The sequence below is a fragment of the Engraulis encrasicolus genome, chromosome 8, assembly GCF_034702125.1.
Source record: "Engraulis encrasicolus isolate BLACKSEA-1 chromosome 8, IST_EnEncr_1.0, whole genome shotgun sequence".
NCBI classification, from domain to species: domain Eukaryota; kingdom Metazoa; phylum Chordata; class Actinopteri; order Clupeiformes; family Engraulidae; genus Engraulis; species Engraulis encrasicolus.
In genome coordinates this window covers 29,970,942-29,994,362 of record NC_085864.1, presented here as the reverse complement: position 1 = coordinate 29,994,362, position 23,421 = coordinate 29,970,942, and the positions used below count along the sequence as shown (strand labels likewise).

At 42.9% G+C, this 23,421-nt stretch overlaps 2 protein-coding genes and 1 pseudogene across 2 annotated transcripts in view; 1 reads left to right on the top strand and 2 right to left on the bottom strand.

The window, feature by feature from the left end:
* Nucleotides 1-9,796, bottom strand: part of nxn (nucleoredoxin) — a 120,440-nt gene extending 110,644 nt beyond the window's left edge. Inside the window, exon 1 of the mRNA XM_063205419.1 lies at nt 9,299-9,796. Within this exon, the coding sequence (XP_063061489.1) occupies nt 9,299-9,607 (309 nt within the window). The 5' untranslated portion in view covers nt 9,608-9,796. The remainder of the gene's footprint in view (nt 1-9,298) is intronic.
* Nucleotides 9,797-12,987: 3,191 nt separating this feature from the next.
* On the top strand, nt 12,988-13,910 carry LOC134453831 (E3 ubiquitin-protein ligase TRIM21-like; annotated as a pseudogene).
* A 3,627-nt stretch (nt 13,911-17,537) lies between these two features.
* Nucleotides 17,538-18,997, bottom strand: txndc17 (thioredoxin domain containing 17). The gene is made up of 4 exons (XM_063205417.1): nt 18,703-18,997; nt 18,412-18,493; nt 18,222-18,297; nt 17,538-17,942 (listed from the first exon to the last, which is right to left on the bottom strand). The coding sequence occupies exons 1-4, from the start codon at nt 18,845-18,847 to the stop codon at nt 17,874-17,876; spliced, it is 372 nt and encodes a 123-aa protein (XP_063061487.1). The 5' UTR covers nt 18,848-18,997; the 3' UTR covers nt 17,538-17,873.
* Between the last annotated feature and the right edge of the window lie 4,424 nt (nt 18,998-23,421).

The window sequence follows — 23,421 nt, the reverse complement described above, 5'->3', positions numbered from 1 at the left end:
CCCAGCCCCACCCAGGGGTGCCGATAGGGGGGAGGGACAAAGGGGACAGTTGTCCCGGCCGGGCCCAGGGAGAGAGGTGGCCCAAAATCGGGTCCTCATTACATTGTATCTATTGGGCGGGGGGCCCTTCGAGATGACTTTGTCCTGGGCCCGGCCAAAGCTGTCAGCGGCCCTGTCCCCACCAACCAACCCGCCTACCCAACCCAACCTAAACACCACCCCACCACCCTGCTCCCTGGTCCACCCCCCATTTCCACATCCTCTCTCTCTCTTTTCCGGCTTAGTCCAAAATGCAATTAATGGCCATCGATAAAGTGCAAAAACCCAGGCACCAAAAACATTGGTATGCCTTTATGAGCTGAAATACTTACAAAGCTGCAGCCAACTTGAACCAACCAAAATAATAATTAAAAAAAAAAAACAACAGAGAAATGGGTGGAGAGAACGAAAAGCCGAAAACAAAAGCAACGGGGGGAAAAAAGGAAGAAAACCTGGGCAGTGAGTCTGTGGTGCAGTCAGTCAGTCAGTCAGAGTCTCTTGGGTCTGGGGTTATTACTGGAGTTATTATGCGGGAAATGGCAGCTGAGCAGCGATGGGGAGCAATTAAGAGGCTGCTGAAGTGGGGCTGAGGGTTGGGTGTTCAACGAGGGGGGGGGGGGGACAGAACAACAGCAACAACCAACCCATCCCACCCACCCCCCCCCCCACACACACACCCCACCCCACACACACACACACACACCAAACCCCTCTCGCCTCCACAATTCACCATACTCTGCAGAACAGCAGCAGCAGTCACCCCCCACCACACTCCACGCCTCCTCCTTTCCCCCCTGACATCTCCCCTGATTCTGCTTCCTGCCTATTTCCAAAATGGAGGTGCGTCGTGAGGAGGACAGACATAAACCGCCCCATCGCCATCCGCATTCAGGCATGGAGGACAGAGGGGGACAGCCAGCCAACTAGCTAGCGAGCTAGCACACGGCAGACGCACTGCAGATGAACCCCTTTCTCTCCCTTTCTTTTTCGCATCTGTTTTTCTCGGTGTCGGGCTACACATCACCATTTCCCCGGTCGCCCCCCCCGCTCTCCTTCATCTCATTCCCGCCGCTCCACCCATTCTCAGTCGAGAGTTTCATAATAGCACTCTGTGGCGTCTAATATAAATGGTTTATTTGTCCATTTGTAGTCATAACAGTGCCGGTCTCGCCTCCGATGTATAGCTCGGGCTGTGCTTTCGGTCGTTACATGTATTTTTCTAGGCTACCAGTCATTCTGAGCTACCAGTCCACCTTGTGTGGGAGTCTTGTGTCTTGTGAAGACTCCTGCCATGTGTTTCCCGTAACAAAAAGACCCATTATACTTGTCACTTGTCAAAAGACATTGAGAAACTCAGAAGCACTGCCAACACCCTTGTATAGTGCACCAAGGAAACTTTCCTCTCTCTTTTATTTTGTGACACTTTCATTTGTCTGGGCAGGGCCACAGCCCACTGATTTATTGTTTCCTTGACATCCAATGATAAATGCAAAAAAGGAGAAGGAGATGGTGTGTGTGTGTGTGTGTGTGTGTGTTTGGGGGGGCGGGGGGTCACTGCCTGTCTGTTGCCAGGGAGAGTTGTTCAGAGGAGGGGGTTCTAGTTCTGTGGGCCGATTGTGCCTCCGGTGGTGCCTTTGCCGTTTTTTTTTATCCATTCACGCCATTCACTCCAAAGGTAACTCTATCTCCAGCTCACCCGTACCGACTCCAGACAAACCTCGGAAAGGGACGCATCCGATCCACCTGGAGGAATCTCGGTGCCCACACTTCCATTGTGCTCAGATGTCATTACAGCACTCTCCGTCGAGAGCGCCACAATAGGGCCCTGAAAGCACACTGTAAACCTAGCCTGGTGCGAGCAAGAGCAAGCACCAACCCCCATCCAGGGTGGTGGGTGTTCTGTTTGTGAAGCCCTGGTAGAGCAAGAAAGCCCTTACCATGCTTACCCTTACCTGCTGCCAGCCAGAGGAGGGGAGGTGCACTCCGACTCTGGAGCAGGTGTCAGTCCACATTCCTGACGATCTCTCGACAAAACACCTCGCAAAGACCCCACACATACAGCAAAGTCTACAACAGCATACCCAGCGAAAACTGCGAAATCCACATTACAATGCATTGTCCTCCAGACACTAGTCATTCAATCAAAGGGAAGTCTCCAGGCAACAGCAAACCACCCAGTGTTCCATTGGAGAAGTTGCTGAGACAAGCAGCATCTGGAGGGGGATGGTGGTGGTGGTGGTGGTGGTGGTGGTGGTAGGAAAACACTTATTGTGAGGTGCCCTGGTGGTAGGTCGATGCCAGGTTTTTTGTCACCATGCACTTTGCAGGTACAATGCCGTGATGAGTCAAATCACAGAGTCTGTCTTGCTATCCACTTAGCCGTTTTTATCAGTACCAACTGTCTGTTGACAAACGGAGGCGTCTCTCCCGCTTCTCACACACACACACACACACACACACACACACACACACACACACACACACACACACACACACGCACACGCACCATCTCTCATTCTGAGAATTGACCTGCCACAAGTCTAACTCGCCATTCACTGATACCCCTTCCCTTGCCTTCCCTCTTCTCCTTCCCGGGTGCCCGGCAGTGGCGGCGGCAGATAACACCGGTATCATCTCAAGCCACCTCGGCTCTGAAACCCAAGCTGCCCCGGGGCCTCCCCACCCCCCCTGGATATGTGATGAGGCCGGCCTGCCTCAGGCTCGGCCAGGCTTTCATCAGATCACTGACACCACGATGACAGCCGCCTTTCAGCCCAGTGCAGTGCAGCAACCGCTCCAGCAGCTGCTGAGCATGGAGGAGCCCAGCCAGGCCAGCTATAGCTATGGGGCACGGTGACTATACTGTACTGTACCAGGCCCGAGAGAGAGAGAGAGACAGAGACAGAGACAAATGGGCAGAGAGAGAGAGAGAGAGAGAGAGAGAGAGAGAGAGAGAGAGAGAGAGAGAGAGATTTTGTGGGTGTGCGTACTGTTGATAAAGAGCTTTGAGTGAGCTTTGAGAGAGAGAGAGAGAGAGAGAGAGAGAGAGAGAGAGAGAGAGAGAGACAGAGACAGAGACAGAGACAGAGACAGAGAGAAAAGAGAGACAGAGAGACAGAGAGAGACAGAGAGAGAGAGAGACAGACACAGAGAGAGAGAGAGAGAGAGAGAGAGAGAGAGAGAGAGAGAGAGAGAGGAGTGTAGGAGTGTAGGAGATTTGAGGTGGGGTAAGAGAGGGTGAGAGAGAGGTTTAGAGGGGGATTGAGATAGAGGTGGAGAGAGAGGAGGAGACAGAGGACAAACACAATCGAAGGAGAAAGGTGACAGGGGTGAAGACAGGGTAGACAGTAAGAGAGACTACACTGAGAGAGAGCGGACTGAGAGAGAGAGAGAGAGAGAGAGAGAGAGAGAGAGAGAGAGAGAGAGAGAGAGAGAGAGAGAGAGAGAGTGCAAACAGTGTCTCTTTCTCTCATGCCGGTGCTACTGCTGCCTCAGCACAGAGACTCTGCAGTTTACTTTTTACCATCAGTTGGGTGGAGGGAGGGAGGGGAGGGATGTTTGTGGGGGTCTTGGCAAAGGCCTTCACTGATTTATGAAGATCACCCCCCTACAAACACACACTGCCCCACAACCCACACCCACACACACACACACACACACACACACACACACACACACACACTTTCTAGTGTCTCCTTGTAAGGCAACACCAGCCAAGAAGTCACTGGAGTGTTGTTCACTTAAGAGTCCCCAGACACCAGAGGAGGCTCTCTGTACTGCAACCCATCGGGTTCACCCAGGTCTCGCACTCCTGCAAGCGGGCCTTCTGTGCAAGCGAGCCTGGAGGAGGAAGACGTCCACACAGGCCAATGCTGCTGCGGTGTCGTCATCCCACAGACTTTGATGACCTTTCCACCGAGCAAAGCAGAGCAGAGCAGTATGTAGCTCAGCCAGGCAATTCTGGAAAAATACTGGTGTGGTGGGTGGTGTGCAATCAAGCAGGCTTTGCGATCCAACCAACCAAACGTTTAATGGCTTTCGGGAGGTCAGTGATGTCCATGTGACATAATCGAGAGAGAGAGAGAGAGAGAAGAGAGAGAGTGAGAGAGAGAGAGAGAAAGAGAAGAGTGAGAGGAGAGTGAGAGTGAGAAGAGAGAGAGAGCCATGGAGAGAGAGAGAAGAGAGAGAGAGAGAAAAGAGAGAAGAGAGAGAAAGAGAGACCACAAACTTAAAGCTAGTCTGGAGTGAAGGCTTAAAACATGTGACTCAAATGAAAATAAACACCGAACAAACTAGCCTTGTCAAAAAAAACCATATAGGTTAAATTAAGCAGGCTGGAGATGATGACATCTAAGGAGAAGAGAGAGCAACTCTTGCATTTGGGTCAAAGGCGAGTCTTAGCTTTTTAGTGTCTACACTTTATTAACACTATGAAATAGACTAGAGTAAGATAAGTGATCATTCATACAATCTACTACAATTTGAGCATATCTACTGAGCCTTGGAGGATTATTATTGAAAAGGCATCACTTTTATAAATGAAAGATTTTAAACACCTAAAGACACTTCAGCACAATGGTCTAATATTTCTTAAAAGAATTGAGACTAGACTATTGATTTCTGTCAAGTTTATGCCTTCCATAAGTGGATTTTAATGGCTGAGAAATGCATGGTGTGTATTCCAGTGGTTCTTAACCTTTTTTTCTGAACGCACCCCCTTAGCTGTTCCGGAGACAAGCCGCGCACCCCCATCCCAAATATCTAGACGTGTATACGTACCAATAAAATGATTTAAGTGATCAATTACAATGATTCTTACTTTAGACATTAATCAATACTTTAATGAATTTACATGGGGACGAAAACATGTTTAAATTTGGTCTTAATTTGGCCTAATTATAATGTTTGGAAGCAGAATTTTGGTCACAACCTCAACACAAACAAAATTCCGCGCACCCCCTGAAATCTCTGGCGCACCCCCAGATGGTGCCCGCACCCCAGGTTAAGAAACACTGGTGTATTCATTACAGAACCATCAGAGCAAAAGAGGCAGAAGACAATCCATACCGCAGGGTAACTTACAGCCGCCTTTGTCGTCAGCTATAGACGACATACAGATGAACTTCAAATGTTGCTACTGTAACTCAATAGTCACACACACACACACACACACACACACACACACACACACACACACACACACACACACACACACACACACACACACACACACGTCAAGGTTGAAGGAGTCATTTAGAGAATCTTCCCTCCTAGAAACCTGGCAGGGGTGAAACAGAAAGCTCTCGATTATTCTCTCGAGCATATGTGTGTGCCTGTGCACATACACACACGCACAAACAGCCACACACACAAACACACAGGCACAGCAGTTATGCCTGCTTGAGGCACGCCCACCCACATGCTCCCCAGCACCTGCAGCTCTCAGCACAACCCTCCAGAGAGAAACACTCTCGCCCCGACACCTACAGTGCCACACAGCTGTCAAACACCAGGCACAGTCATCATAACCCCACAGAACAACACAGCCATGCACCGGCTATGATGCTTCAACTTTGTTCATTGTCAAAAGTGTGTTTTTCCTGGTTTTGGCTGTGTATGTGACTGTGTATTGTTGGGAGATGAGATGACAGTAAGCACCCCATGGAAGCTAAAGAGGACAGAAATGAAGAGTTAATAATGACTAAATAATAAAGACATAAAATTCTCCGATCCCATGCATGAGGGACAGATTCACAGGTGCTTACAGTCTTTACTTAAGACCGTTTGTTTTGAAAAAACAATTTCTACACATTTACTTATAAGAGGAGATGAATTATGAGCTATGAAAAGAGTTGTGTGGTTTGAGTTGCAAAATACACTCCAATTACAAGGTGCTATATTTTACACAGCGCTACATGATAGTAAGTGTTTAAAGCACACAGTTATGTTGATGTGCATGCAAATGGTGGACATTTCAACACAATTATGCAAATGTGCTTTTTTTATACAATTACATAGCAGTATTTCCATCAAACAGGATTGCTGCAGTGGAAATAATCAAATAACATCTGAAAATGAAGTATGCAAACAGTATTTTTAAAGCTTAAATCACCCCTATAGAAGCAGTTGAACAATGCAGAAAGGTCCATTCGCAGAAAAAAAATCTGCTGCATTTTGTGATTCATTAAAAGACCGTAGGCTATGTGACAATCGTCTATGCCAGGTGCATTGTTTGACACAGCTGCATACAATAGCGCTGGCTGAGCTGTATTCGCTGCACACAAGCCCGCTGACAAGGGGGGGCAAAGGGGTATGTTGTCCCGGGCCCAGGGAGACAGGGGGGCCAGAATTGGGTCCTCATTGCATTGTATGTATTGGGTAAGGGGCCAGTTCCGATTATTTTGTTCTGGGCCCAGGAAAATCTGTCAGCGGCCCTGGGCCTACACACTGGGCTCTCCCTCTACCCTCTCTCCAACATTTCTTCTCTCTGAGGCCTATAGCTGTTAATGAACTTCCCAGTCACTCAGAGCACAGAATAATGTGCTACTTCAGTCCCTCTCTAACAAAGACCAAAAGAGCAAGGCAGGGGGGCCCAAGACCTGAGTGGAGGGGACCGTATTCCCCCTACACCGTGTTATGATGAAGACTACTGTCTGTCACCTATAACAACGCATTCCATGAATGAAGGAGACTCTTCACAGACCACAGACGCACTCACCTGAACAATGTTGTCCCAGTACACCATTTCAATATTAGGCCTGCAGTTAGATGTTGCGGGAATATGCACCAACACTGTTCATTTAGATGTGAAATCATTGATCTAAATTTTATACATATATCAGAAGATTAACAGGAATAAATTTTAAATTTAAATAAAAAAAACCCCTGTCATTAACACTGAGACTGCCTCCACCACGGCCCAGAAAATTACACTACAGTGTGCTCATATCCCTCCATTCCTGCATGTGCTAGCTAGCTCCTCGCCTGCAAGGGCCGGACAAACACAGACATTTAATCACAGACTATGTGCATGTGTTGCCTGTGCATTTTCTCTCTCTCTCTCTCTCACACACACACACACACACACACACACACACACACACACACACACACACACACACACACACACACACACACACACACACACACACACACACACACACACACACACACACACACACACACACACACACACACACACACACACGTCATGCATGTTTGTGGTCTTTCTTTGTCTCAATCATGCAGCACACACACACACACACACACACACACACACACACACACCGTATAGTAGTGAGCCGAGACTTGACACACACTATTAAAACCAGGCTCTGTGTCAGGGTGTGTGTGTGTGTGTGTGTGTGTGTGTGTGTGTGTGTGTGTGTGTGTGTGTGTGTGTGTGTGTGTGTGTGTGTGTGTGTGTGTGTGTGTGTGTGTGTGAAATGCTCTCAAGAATGCCATATTTGTATTGTGGGCAGACAAGCACTGTATGCTGCCTGCCCGCCTGGTGTCTTTCTTTCTTTTTTTTTGTTTTTTTTGCTAAAGGCGACTGAGTTGATACAGCGGAACAAAATGGTTACCCATGAAGATGGGCAAATCGGAGCCCGGTGCCAGCTGTCTTGCCTGCCTGCCTGCTGTTTATGTCCTGGTCTCTAACTATATAATGACAACACGCTAAGACAGTACTCACTGCTATACACATGGACAAAAAAGTACTTTTCACCTTCAAAATGTCATACATTTCTACTGCCTAAAGTATGCATTGTTTAGTTGCATCACAGATTGTAAAATGTCAACATTCTAGCTAGGATGACGCTGCACCCCTTTAAAAAAAAATCATTTTTTTCATGATCATCGTTATTAATAAGCTTAATTTGACACTGACCCCACCCCTATTTGAGTCCATTATGCTTTCATCAGGGACGGTGGCTTACAGAGCAGTAGATAAGAGGCATTTCATAATATCACACTGGGCTAAAATAGGATTATCAGATCAGGCTGATTCTTCTCTGTGCTTTTCTTTAACTCCCTTCAAAATATGTAATTTTCTTTTGTAATACAACACAATGTATTGCTACTATAAAAAAAAAATCAAAAACCAGCAATTACATTTTACTGTGAAAATTCATCTTGCGTCCTTTGTCCCACTAGAGAAGCAAACCAGGGTCTCCAGTAGTGGATGTAAAATCTCACAGTAACGAAGGGATGGTTGAAAAAGGTAAATGGTCTGTTTTCTATTCCTTCTATGGCACTGGCCTAATAGCAACAATGATCTGATATTGCAATATTATTCTCCTCCCACAGGCCCATCATTCATAATGAAATCTAAAGGGCTGTTCTCATAAAATGCATTTGTGTGGTCAGATAAATTTGAGATCCTATTCTGCAGGCATTGTTTTTTTCTTCCTTTTTCAGATTACTACAACTGGCAAGAGTGACTTATTGCAGTGGTTTATCTAGAAATATGCTTCCTGTGGAAAACAAATCCATACAACACAATAGTGCAAGCAACTACTGTTATCAATTGAGCTGACATGTTGAGTGTTGTTGGTAACTGATGATCACACATTGTTTGTAAAATGTTATAGGCCTAAGCCACAGACATTACAATATAACGCATAATACCCAATATAGATAGGCATCATACATACCAGGGACACTTGTAAACAAATGCCTATAATAAAGATAAGATAAACAACAACTCGTGCCTTAATTGCATGCATTAACAGGCATGGTTGTTTAGCTGGTTGAAAGAATGTAAACTTGTGTGCCTATGTCAGTCTAATGTCCACTGGACAAAGAGGTGGGAGAGAGCTTGGACTATTTAATCTCCATTAAATGTCGCTTAATGATTTAAGCATGGTGGCCTAATGCTTTGAGGTTTCAACGCAAAGTGGATCTTTACATCAGCCTATAGGCTACTGTAAGCCTATGAAACACTACCGAATATGGGTCAGCTGTTAGTTTTTCATAGCACCGTTTTCCGACTGTGGTTCAAGAGGACCTGCCATGCCAAGCCAACTAGCCTACATGGAATGAAAAAGACACCTGTATAATATGCATTAGCCTGTGTCAAGGTTAACCCTGTTCGTTTATTAAGATCATGTGTAGTATTTCTACGCTGTTCCATGCCAGCGAGGGTGCATTACAGTGTCAGGTAGTGGCTGCCAATGTCTGTTTAGAAATAAAGCCAACGTGTCTGTTTGTAAGAAAGTGTGCAAAAGCCACAAGAGCCCAAAAGACTAGGCTATCATACCTTTTTGTGTCGGTCTTTAAAAGGCAACGCCAGCCATTGCATCTCTTGTAAGAAGTCCTGCCAGTGTTTCTGGTCCTGATCCGACGAGATGAAGACGATTTCCAATTTGTCTTTATGTTCTGATGTTTTCTTGAACTTGCTGTAAAACTCACACAGGCTTGCGTTGAACTGCTTGCAAGGACCGTTCAAGCTGCAACCGAAGTATAGCCCGACCAGGGACAGCTTGCTGCCCAGAGCTTGCACATCTACCTCGGCTTTCTCACTGTTCACGAGCCGCTCTCCGAGTAGATTCACCAGAAACTCCGACATCGCAGCTCTCGCCTGGAAATATGTCCAAAAAGACACGCCGTTATTTAATCCAAATGACAATGTGAATCAGGAAATCAAAGGCTCATTGATCAACAACACGCCGTTGTCCTCCTCCTTCGCCCCTTCAGTAGAGCACCAGCAGCGTGGAGAGTAGGCTGTGTGTGTGTCTGTGTGTGAACGGGAGAAACCGTCGCCTCCACACTGACTGGTGTTCAGGAATGCTCCCTTCAGTTATAGCGTAATCCTCGGCAATAGTGCCTGCTCTGCCGCCCAGGCACCCAGCCCTAGAATGACACCTAGTTATAAAATGGTGATATTGCGTCTCGCAACTTTAGAAATCACAATTGAAAACAGGAAAAATGCAAGTAAACAATACTATTAAACCATTTCAGATTAAATTATCTGGTGTGGAATTGTAATGAAACAGGTTAGGCTAGGCTACTGTTTGGATTTTCCTTATTGATCCAATGGAGGAAATAAAGACTCTCAAAGGGAGGACAGAGATTTCGTTGTCTAAGGATGCTTAAATGTTACCTATAATGAGACGCCGCTATGCTTCATTATTAGCTGAAGGTTATGCCGTCAGATGGCCTGTCCTCCAAACAGCTACTTTATGAAAGTGACCCAACAAAAATAGACTCCAAATTAGGCATGTCACCACCGTAGCCTTGGTTGCTCCTCTTCGGCTTTGCCAGGTGCCAGCGCCTCTGTCACAAAATAGGCAGATGCCGACATCTACTGGTCAACGCAAAAAATGCAGTGACATAACCCCTCACTCAGTAATGCATTGCATTGCACTCATTGTAGGCCTACTGTGACCTAATGCAGGTCTACTCAGAGGCGATTCTAGACCAAAATTGCCAGGCGGGCCGAGGTGGGGCCATTATTTTTTCAGATGGGGCACAATTGCCAAAAGAGATACATTTTAATGTTATGAACATTTAAAAAAAATGTTTATCTGCCTATGCAACTGAATTCTCTTTTCTGATTGGCTGATGGGGTAATTATCCCCCTATAAACGGTCAGGCGTCAAAACGTGTGACCGCATAGCAACATTTCATCTTGCTCACAAGAGGTGCAATTTACATGGTTCCTACAACTTATAGACAATAATAGATTTAAAAATTACCCTACCGTAACGGCAGATAAGTGGGATAACGGCCTTTGAGGTCGACCGGTTGTACAAAATTAATGGGTTGGTGGAGGCAACTTTTTCTCCGTGCTGCGCATGTCGCCAAAGTTCGAAGCTGCCGCCTCGCCATTAATTTAATATAACCGGTCACCTCTTCGGCCGTTATCCCTTACTCATGTCGCAGTCATTGGCTGTTCAGCACAGGGGCCACAACAGGGGCCAGGAGGAAATCTACAGGGGCCCTAGCCCACCCTGGCCCCTGTCTAGAATAGCCCATGCGAATTGGGAGAAAGACAGGGAGGGGTCGGCAAAGGACCCGGGCCGGGAATCGAACCCTGGTAAGCCACATATCAGGTGAGTGCCCTACCGATTGGCCACGGCAGGGCCACCATCAATGACATTAATATCATTTGCAGATCGACTTGCAATTGTCTAATGAAATGGGAATTACATTACATTACATTGCACTTAGCTGACACTTCCATTTTATTCAAAGCGACATACAACTATTATTTTTCAGGGTATTGATTACAGTCCCTGGAGCAATGTGGGGCTAGGTGCCTTGATCAAGGGCACTTCAGCAATGGAGGGAGATGTAGGGAGAGCTCAGGGGGAATTCGAACCAGCAACCCCTAGATTGCCGACTCTCTAACTACTAGGCCACGGCTGCCTCCTGGGAATGCCAGTGAATCACCACCAATCAAGTTCAAAGCCTTCTGAATAATCATTAAAACCATGCATCACGCAGTCAGGCAAATTGACATGTAGGCCTACGTAAGTGTTATCTTCTGATATTCTCACAGTTTGTGCAAGTTTGTGTGTTCTCAGTTTCTGCAAACCACAATTCCAATAGCTGCTATTACATAATGTTCATCTCACTTCAGTGATCATTATCAGTGGAGACGGGGAGGGGGATGTTATTGAGGTTTAGGCAAATGGCTACTGACTCGTCTTGCTGCTGACAGAGGGTCTCGTGGAATTTAAACATTAAATGGGTTAAATAATAATCACTGGTGGCGTACATTCAAAACAGCAAAAAATATATGGGCTTGCATGCCCATGGGGACCAAGGTTTTAGTTCAGCCTGGGTCATATAGCCTAAACTTCAAAAGCCCTAATTTAAAAAAAAAAAAAAAAAAAAAAAACATGTATGAAGGCCTACTTTATTGTCTGGATGTAGGTTGATCTGGAACGAAACTAAATGTAAGTCGCACAAGACACATGAGAAAATTTATTTGTATACAAGGCCATAGTTGGCCAGCTCCCCTTGTATATACAGAGCCTTTTAACTTTTAGCTATCAAGGATATAATCTACGCTCAAGTAGCTACATTGTTTTAAATGTCCCCATAGTAAAAACTGAATTTGGTAAAACTGCTTTTATTCATTGTACCCCAACTCACTGGAATGAGCTTCAGAAATCTCTTAAACTTGCTGTTTTTATGTCTGTAGCTGAGTTTTAAAGCCTATCTTAATGACACTTAAATCTGTCTGCGCTTGCTTTTAATCTTGTAATCTTGTTTTATGTTTATTATTTTGTGGTTTTTATTGTGTAATTTTATCTCTTCTTCCATAATGATTTGTTCTGTTTTGTCTGTGTCCTGTCTGTAAATGTAATTGTAATGTGTGCTGCCGCCTTGGCCAGGGCTCACTTGTAAAAGAGAATTTTATTCTCAATGTGATTTTATTTCCCTGGTTAAATAAAGGTAAAATAAAAAATAAAAATAAATACTGATAATATCAAGATAGACAGTAAGAGAGGAAAACAACATGTTTAACTCCTCCTACAAGTAGCTGTTGGACTTCCTTTGAACTTTTTTAACTTGTGCAAAGACACATTATAGAGAGCAACACTGCAGCCTTATCAGAAAGCCTCTATAGGAGCTTACTACTGTATTGCTACTACTTAAACCTGAGGAGTAGAAAATATGTCTAATGATATTGAACTGCAAGACATGAGTGATGACCACCAACCACAGGAAGAAAACATTTATGCTAACTTATCCAGCAGCACTCCATCGAACAAGACAAGACCATGCAGCTCAACTATCGGTAAATAAGCTATTAATTAATATTGATAATGAAATTAATAGACAAATAAATGGAAATTTACAGTAATTAATTGATTTTTAATATAAATTGTTGGGTAAAACAAATACAATAAGCACATATTTTTCTTAGTGCGTTACAGGTGTGCTGTGGTGTTCCTGGGAGTGTTGTGTGCTCTGCTGGCCATCATCATTAGAGTGATGTCAATCAACTACAGCATACAGAGGACAGTTACTGCAAGTGAGTATTGAACTAAACAGATACATTTCAAGTTTATCTTAAGACTGAAGGTCAATTGAAGTTGTTGTAAATTAAATGAACATCAATGGATCTTGGTTAATGTTTTCGAGCTTTTTTCCATTCAGGACATGAGATTGCACCGTATTCAGGTATGTGCCATGTGTGTCATTGATACAAACAGATTTTTTTAAATTTAAATATAAGCAAATAATGTTCTTGGCATCTATATCTGTAGGAAATATGAGACTTTCCGTTCCCTCTCTCTCTCTCTCTCTCTCTCTCTCTCTCTCTCTCTCTCTCTCTCTCTCTCTCTCTCTCTCTCTCTCTCTCTCTCTCTCTCAGTGGATGTTACTCTGGATCCTGATACAGCTCATAAAAAACTCATCCTGTCTGCTGACGGAAAACAAGTTAAACACGGTGATACATCACAAAATCGCCCTGACAACCCAAATGCTGTGATCATTATGTCAACGTAATGGGCAAGCAGGGCTTCAGCTCTGGTAGATTTTACTATGAGGTGCAGGTCAGTGGGAAGACAGCATGGTACATGGGAGTAGCCAGAGAGTCCATTGATAGAAATGGTGAAATAGCTCTGAGCCCTACAAACGGGTGCTGGACAATAAGGTTATGGAATAGTCAGTATGCAGCAAACGCTGGTCCCGATGTCACCCTCTCCCTGAAAGAGAAGCCAGCGAAGGTGGGGGTGTTTGTGGATTATGGGGCAGGTTTGGTCTCCTTTTATGATGTACACAGGTGGAGTCTAATCTACTCTTACGAAGGCGTCTCCTTCAGAGAGAAAATCTATCCCTTCTTCAGCCCCTACATTAATGATAAAGGCAAGAACTCTGCACCACTGGTCATCACTCCAGTCTCCTGTGCATAGGTGGTTCTGTAAGTGCTCCTGGCCTCCGTTATGGCAGAGCCAATCGTTTAAATATTCATTTGTAATGATGATGAAGGAAAAGCTAAATACAGTATAAAATGAGATAGAATATTGGCCTGTTTTACCATTAAATGTGCCCTCCAAATACACTTTGGCCTCACCCTGGTCATTTTGACTAGAACCTCTAGTCCATATGTGCTGATTGGGTTTGGGTGCTAGTCATTGAATGCTTGCCATTGTTTTCATGCACAAGTAGTAGTAGTAGTAGGTTTTTATTGTCAATTTCTTTACATGCACTGGTCATACAAAGAATTTGAAATTACATTTCTTGCTTTCCCATACAGACATAGACTAATTAAGGTAAGGACATAGACAGTATAGACATAGACAGTACTTATACATGGACTTAAGACAGTATGGACATAGACAGTGCTCATACAGACATTTAAAGTGCAAGACTGGACAACAGAAGACTTGTAGAGGACATACATTAAGAGGTATTTGTTGTGCTTTTGTGCTTTTCCTAAAAAAGTGACTAGTTCTTCAACGCACATGCATCTTCCTCTTGCGTCTTGTTGAGTCTGAGGAAGAGGCATGTTCATCAAAATATCAGTCACTTTATGCACCAAAAAAAAAAACGCTTCTCAGAAAGTACACTGAGTGCTTCAGTCATCCCTTGGCCTAGTTCAGGATGGGGAAACTATGTCTCAAGCGCCGTTTTAGGCTATCTTATCCCCTGCTTGAAGTTATGCAGTTTCACATGAAATATAGCATGTTTTGTAAAGAAATGTTCGAAATTACATTTGCAATACAATTAAGGTACTCAAGAAGGCTTGGTAATTCATATTGAAAGAAAAAAAAAACGACAAAATAATAATTATAAGATTAACTAGTAAGTAGCTAATAAGATCTAAGATTTCAGATTAAGATCTAAGATTTAACAAGCAATGTATTCAACTTTCAAAGTGATGGGACAATAATAAGAAAATGTTTTTAAACCACACAGGCCCCCATTGTGATGTCCAGTGATGGCATGTAAAATAATTTGTGTTACACAAGGCCAATAGATGACTTTCACTTTCACACTTCTTTTTTTCCACTAAACAAAACTGCATGCATGCCATACTGTAAGGTCTACCGTACAACAAAAAGAGGATGACAGGATATTGTACTAGCTCAAAATGGAAGTGAAAAGTGAAGAAAAAACCTATGAAAGTTTCATAATGGTTTACCTAAATCATAGCTAAAGCACTGCTAAGCCTGGAGTAGACACATACTGATTACCCTAATATATGGCACTATCTATTCCTATCATGTCAATAGTTAGAATTCTCAATTCAATTTATAATTATGTACAAGCCTGCTGTGTATGATAATGTGCTATATAAATACTATATGTATGTATGTTTGTATGTTTGTATGTTTGTTTGTTTGTTTGATTGATTGATTGATTGATTGATTGATTGATTGATTGATTGATTGATTGATTGATTGATTGATTGATGTGTGTCACCGATTAGATGAAGAAGCTGAAACTGGCTTATGGATGTGTAATTTACAAGAGCAATATACTCATTACTCTTCACAATCCTGTACATTCTTTATGTAGCATACACAAGTCTAGGAGTCACTATTATGTATCAAATACCTAGGCTATAATTCTTCACAATCCTGTAATTTCTTCATGTCTGTCCCAGCCGTGGATCAATCGGCTGGGCACTGTACTGCTACGTCAGTGGTCCGGGTTCGATTCTGGCCGACGTCTTTCGCCGATCTTTCCCCGTCTCTCTCCCCACTCGTTTCCTGTCTCTATCCTACTGTACTTACTTACTGCCCATTTTGCCTCCTGGCATACAGCAACAAAGGTTCTCCACTCTAGTCTGTTCTGTGCTTTTTTCTGGATACTATCCCATGAGAGGCTCATAGAATTCTTCTTATGTGCGCCTCCAGGTATTCTTAGGTCGTCCTCTCCTTCTTCTTCCTTCGGGTTTCCATCGTAGGGCTACTCTTGGGATGCTGTCTTGCTCCCTCCTCAAAACATGTCCAATCCAGTTCCAGCGTCACTTTACTATTATGGTCCCTAAGCTGTCTTGTTGGCACCTAGTAAGCAGGTCTTTGTTGGAGATCTTATTGGGCCAGAAAATCCTACATATCTTTCTCAGACTTCTTGCGTGGAACACTGATAGTTTGCACAAATCACTTGCCGTCATCCTCCAGCATTCTGTTCCATACAAGAGGCAAGATAGCACACAGCCCTGGTATATTTAAAGTTTTGTTTTGGTTCTGTATTGCTGGGACTTCCATATGTTGTTCAACATTCTAAATGCATTTGTGGCTTTATTGATTTGGCTTCTTCATTGTGCGCACTCCCATCAGTTGTTGCAGTGCTGTTGTTTTTGTGTGTACCATTTCACTGTGTCATGTGTCTCAAAATTGTCTGGATCATACGTAATCTAAGATAAATTAAATAGACACATAATCTTTACTTTTTTTACCATCCTGTGCATTATTTGGTGTCTGGATGCCTGACATTTCACATGTCCCATACAACTATGGTCAAGAATGTGTTGAATAGAAGAGCTTCAACTTAAATATGCACACTTGGAGAATTGTAACCTTGAGTCAGTTTGGAATATCTGGAGGATAAAAGTTATTAAATAAGGGGGAAAAAAACGTGTAAGGGCACAGAGTACTGTACTGTGTGTGTGTGTGTGTGTACAAGATACTGTGGTGACAGGGAGATAGATCACTCAGTTCTGAGGAGGTTAATTTAACCAGAGGGTGAATCACAACAGTCTAAATAAGTCATGACCGACCAGTGTGTGTGTGTGTACTCAATAACTAGGACATAAATTGTAAAGACATAGAGATGACCAATTCTTGCCTATTTGTGAATGCTGGTGGGTCAAAGACATCCAACATGAAATTGTCCTTCAGTGTAACGGATACTTTTGCTTCCTGTAAATGCAAAAAAAAAGTTTTTTTAAATTGTTTTTTTTTTTGCTTAGCTTTCATGCATTCACTATTCAAAAAATTGAAAATCATTTTTTTCACAGTTACAGTAAGCATATCCGTTAGCTCTGAAGGACAATTTCATGTTGGACATCTTTGACCCTGGTGTGTGTGTGTGTGTTTCTACATGAGTGCATGCGTGCATGTGTGTTCCCCGCATGTGTGTGCTTGCGTGCCTCACCAACTTAGTGTTCAGTAGGCCTATTTGTACTGCACTATGTGAACAGCATGCACTAGATGAGTAAAGATCCAGCAGAACTGATACAACAATAACAGCATGGTGAAACTCAAGTGTCAGCAGACTACCACGCCTCCAAGACAGTGCAGAGTCCAAAACCTTAAAAAAAACATGCTGCCAGAGTTTGAAAAAATGAATGAATGAATGAATGAATGAATGAATGAATGAATGAATGAATGAATGAATGAATAGGCCTACATAAAAAATGAATGCTAAAATGTGACGGGTTTTTTGGACACGCTTTAGAGTAGATCTGTGTTGGTTTGCAGCAGCATTCATAAAAGAATATCTAGTATAAACATACTCCTGTAGAATAGGGTAAGAATCAGGCACCACTGTGTCCACAAAGAAAATCAGAAACTACTGTAAAAGACAAATTGTTTTGTTATGCTTTATTGAAGGCTTTGGTACATAAACGTACCGTCTTTTTTGCACAAAGTAAAATGGAGGCCACTGCTAAGGCACACTTTACTCTTGGTTTATTTATCATGGTCAATATCACACACAAAAAACTCTTTTACAGTACAAAACAGAATTCTTAATACAGTTCATTCACATATGCAATGCAGAATGCCTACCCTTGATACTACAGGTATAAAGTAAACATGGACTCGATCCATCTAAACGGCGCATAAAAAGTGTTTCATATAGGTAAGTGCAGTTGACTGAATCACTAAGAGACATGATAACATGAATTCAAATGCCAATGTTGTCTAATCTTCCGTGAACATCATCCGCACCAAGTCGGGTTTGAAGCACTCCTCCTCCACAAGCTTCTGGGGCTGGAGTGCAGAACAGACACAGGCATACATTTTATAACGTATTTCATATTTTATTAACTATGAACTCTAATAATCAGAATTGATTATTGCAATGACCAACTTCACATGCACAAGACAAAACAAAAGGTGCATCAACTACTGTAGGCCTATAGCGTGAGGAATACAGCCTAGACCAGACATATTGACCAACCCTTGTGTCAGCATTTCAAGGGTAAGGCTTGCAAAGCTTACAAAAGCCTTTCCACAACTTCCCAAAAATGGGCACCATAGCCAACTTACTGTTCCATATCGCAGCAATGTAGGCACTCCAGTCAGCTTCAAGGTCTTCTTGAATTCATTGCTGGGGTCCTTCCAGCTTCCGAATTCCAGAAACATTTAGTTAGTTTAGTCATTTAATAAGACCGCCATGTGCATTGAATTGTACATTATTAATACAGTAGGTGGATGTCCTGTAATGTAGGCTACTTACTAGGGTCTTTCTCCAACTTGGCAGTAAATGAAGACAGAACCTTCAGGCAAATAAGGCATCTCCCCTCTAACGATAGGCTCGGCTAAGAAGACAAAACATACTGTCAGTGCGGCCTGTAATGATCTGTGACTGCAGCATGCAGAGACAAATAATTATTAACCTGTGCCAGTCAAAGTATCAAGGCCAGTCTACCTGCAGCAAGCAGACGATTCATTTTAAGTCGCGACTCCCAAACAAATTAGCAATGCATTTGCATATGCAATCACCACATTCAGTTACCCCAAAGCTCACCTTTTACACAATCTGGGCACCAGCTCTTTCCTTGATCATCTTTATCACCGGAGAAATAGGCGAATATGTCTTTCCCTTTCCTCTCAGATACAGCGTTGCAAAATTCATCATATCCACGAACTTTCACTTCCTCGTACTTTGCCATAGTGACGATTTTCTAATACATTAGCGAGGATCCAACTATTTTAATGCAAACCCTGAACACCCCGTCAGTTGTCAAATGAAGTGAATTGAACTTGACACAGCTGTAAATATTCGCAGTGGTGAAGCTCGCTACCACATGGTACAACGTGACGTGACCATGTGATGCGGTACTTCCGGGAATTTCTATTAAAAGTCTCTCGCTCTGACTACTTTCAAAACAATGCATTTTAATGTTTTATTTTAGATGCCTTCTTTTTGTGGCAGTGGTTTTTAGCCATTATGCTTAATGTGCTAATGTACTCGCGGTATTCAAGTAGGCCCTGCATTTAAATTACAGGTGCAATTTAAAGGATAACTCAACAACCACCTCTACATCGGTAGTCCATAACCGTAGCTAATTCACGCTTGATGATGATGATGATGATGATGTTGATAAAAGTAGATGCAAAAAAACAGGTAAAGTTATATAGTCATACTTGGACATTACATTTAAGAATAAATAAAATAAAAACAAGCTGTAAATGTATTTAATTATAATTATATACACTTAAAATGTTATAGTTGTTTTTTTGTTTTTTGTTTTTTGTTTTTTTAAATACTAGGCTAGCATTTTCCTAATGGTAGATAGGCCTATTTTTGATGCATTCATTCACTGGCATTTAAAATGGCCTAAGCCCTATCGCACAAACAAGACTAGCCTATACTGAGAGACCTTCCTTTTACTGATGACTCCACTGCACTGCCAATTTGTGTGACTGTTTTGTTGTTGGCCTATGCATCTGGTAGCCTATGACTTTCCCCTTGACTCAGATGACTCTCTGGGGTTGTTTTGCATAATGCGCATATCCATTGCCTTGAGAGGACTGCTGATCAAAATGAATTGAGCTCTAGGCACCCTACTGGGTCTAATCATATAGGGATGAAATCACACCTGCATGCTGAGTGAGAAAGAGACATTTTGAGGGATGCTTTGAGCTGTTGTCATTCTGGGAGAGAGTTGCTGAACACCTGCTGTGATGAAGCCTGTGCTGTGTGGCATGTTGAGCCCAGCAGGGGACAGAAAAACAGACATGTTCCCTGGAAACCACAGCCAAACAGGTGAAAACAAAACAGAGTTATCAATTTGTGAGCTGTCGGGGGTGGGTGAAATGTATGTTTTCTTATTAACTTCTAGATTGCCATGCTTCCAGCCTGGTGGCACAATTGAAACTCGAAAGCCCCCAGAAAGTTTATTGTATATTTAACCTTGTGTTTTGTCTCCCTGTATAGTCACCTGTCCCAGTTTTACCTGATTGTCCCAGTTTTTAATTGTCTGTGCCTAGGGTGACCATCTCCACGACAGTAATAAATCAGACATATTTTTGGATGGGGGGTTTGGGAGTCCTCCCCCAAGAAAATGTGCATTTCTTAGATGCAATTCCATACATGTATTGCATTTTATTCAACCAGGTATCCGGCTTAATCCTGTGCCGCACGCCAGACAAGGTACTGAAAAGACGGACGGTCTGTCCTAAATACGGACATCTGGCCACCCTATCTGTGCCGGGGAAAATGTTTTACATTTTCCCTGGACTCTGGGCGAAGGACGCCATTGCTTACAAGCAAAATAGGCAACTGAGTTGTCGAAACGTCCAGGATGTTTGTAAGAGGTGACAACCCTATTTTCTATCCTATCCTATCCAATTTTCTAAAATGTAATGGCACACACAGAGACCAAACAGCTACACTGTCATCAGTTTTGTTCAGTCATGTTGTTGCAGGTCCATGGTTTTGTTGATCATTGGGTCACAATGTACTTGCAATCAGACAAACTGGAAACGTACACACTTCACTTCCCGATTCTGAAATCCTATCCAGGGTGTGAAAACCAGAAGGATATGTTTCATATTACAAGCAATATCAATGGAATTACATTGAACTACATTACATTGAACATATAACTGCAATTATAATCGTGTAGAAAAAGTGGCGATGTGTCAGAAATTACACAAATTTTCATAACATGCCAAAACTCTGTATGGCATGAAAAGCACAACCAACTTGTAGATGGTAGGGATGGGGTCAAATGCACCACGTTGAAAACTTGTGCTTTTACATGAGGCATGGTTTGAGGGAGCGAGTTGAGAACATCAAAACCATTTTTTTTTACGCTTGTCCAAGCAAATTGTAGGCCTACAGCTTGTTCATAAAACATATCTCGCATATTTGTATGCCTTTTGTTTAAACCACATACGTGACCTTGAGTTTTTCATTCATGAGCGTGATTAACACATGAGAATTGTCAATCTTCTATGTTAAAGCTGTTCTATGTCTGCAAGCGACTAACCCATGCTGTGCTGTTGGTGATGTGTGTGGCCTCAGGGTGGAGCAGTTGGCTTGCTGATGAGCTGGAAGTGTGGTCTAGACCAGTGTTTCCCAACCTTTTTTGTCTCGCGTACCCCGTATGCCTCTTCATTGTGCCATGAGTACCCCCTAATTCATGTTCTATATCGCTTTCTCTGTCCTGATGTGACTGCTCCATACATTTGTTATAATAATTAAACATTTCCAAGTACCCCCTGCAGTGTGCTCGCGTACCCCTAGTGGTACACGTACCCCTGGTTGGGAAACACTAGACAAGGACTCCAAATGTTAGCCCAGATACAGCCTCAACCATCTGGATAGCGAGTCAGCTCTCTCACATCTGCAATTCAGGTATAGCATGGACACTTGACTCAGAACATTCAGACTATCACTGGTTCAACATCAACATCATTGAATCACTTGTTTAGCATTAGTGCACTATTAGTTACAACAGATACATACATGTGGATAATGCAATTAGCAATGATTTTACATGTTATTGCTGTGTCATTCAGTTACATTGCTTGATGTTTTCTGTTAGGTCTAATTTTGAGATGAGATGATCAGGGCAGTAGTGAACTCTCACTGGTTAGCTGCCCTGGGCCTCTATAAATGTTATGCCTGATGGCAAAATAAAAATTAAACAATATTCATATTCAAGATGAATATTCAAGAATAGACAAATGACAAAGCATGCACACACACAAAGCAAACAGACCAAGCCATACACACAAACTATGTAGGCCTACACAAACTACGCTAACATGTACACAAGACACAAGTGGACGCACATGATGGCACACACACACACACACACACACACACACACACACACACACACACACACACACACACACACACACACACACACACACACACACACACACACACACACACAAACACAAACACTTCCACTCTGATTGATTGATTTCATTCTCTTTTTCTCAAAATGACAAAATGAGAAATAAAACAATAGAGCTAATGTGAAGATGACACTGAAAGGTATTATAGCCTACCTGTTACATTAAATAAAGTCATAATAATGGCTCAGTTCATCTGCATTTATATACGTACATAGTAATTATATAAACATTACAGTTTTGAAAGATATACAGAATGATACTGTTTACTAAAGTAAAATGGCGTGTTAGTTCTGGAAAGAAACTGTCAACGATATTGTAGTTAATGTACGGTACAGCAGTTTCCATGCCATTTGTGGTCGAGATCAACAATGCTGTATTGTTTTTTTGTACATCCCAACAGCAGTGCATTAAGGATATAATGGTTTTGCCTCCACCACAGCTGGCAGCACCACATCCGCTACAGATCTTTCAAGTCTTGGGGAATTGAAAAATTGAGTAGAGCATTTAAGCTGGCATTCTCACAATGCATTTGAATAAGAGTGAAGCCTGTTCTCAGCTGAAATGATAGCCATGGATAGTGGCATTTTGGGGATCAGGTGCTCGAGGGAGGATAAGGGGCTTGTGGAACTTATGTCTGCCTTACGAGGCTATAGAGGCAATATATTGTACTGGGGCATTATTGTCACATGCTTTTGATCATCAAGCATTTGCAGATGATCATGTCAACATGGACTACAGTATACATTGTGACAGGAAAAGAATGTTCAAAAAGGTCACTTTTTGACCAGTAGGGCAAAGGGGCAGGTGCTTTAGTACCACCTCGTCCCTGTCTGTGCACGCCTATGCCCATGGATAGCCTGCAAATCTAAATGCTGCTGACTTGAACCTGGTACCAGTAATCAAAGATGCTGTTAAGTGAAATTAAATTGAGTGGAGGCACTAGGTGACGACAGCCTGCCGAATGTACAGTAATCTCATGCAACGTAAACTTGTGGGAGCTATATCACTTGCACCAGGTGTTCTGTGGTTGGTTTACCTGAAATCTCCTTCAATGTTTAACCAGTCTGCCCTCACATAGGCAACTTTGTACAGTTCCACTTTACTTTAAACGCTGCTAAAATATTATCACCCTACAAAGAGGCAATACAGTTGCTATGACCAGGCTAGGCTTCGAAAACAGCATCTAAATTGGTTCACACTGTAACCGATCGGCAAATTCTCCTGAAGCCTGAACAGTGATATATGAAAATGTTTAAAAAACAAAAACAAATTCTCATTGATGCAAATTAATAATTACCACAGTAGTGATGGGAACTGGGTATTGTTTTGGGCTATTTTGTTTTGTCTTTGTTTGTTTGACTTATCCTAT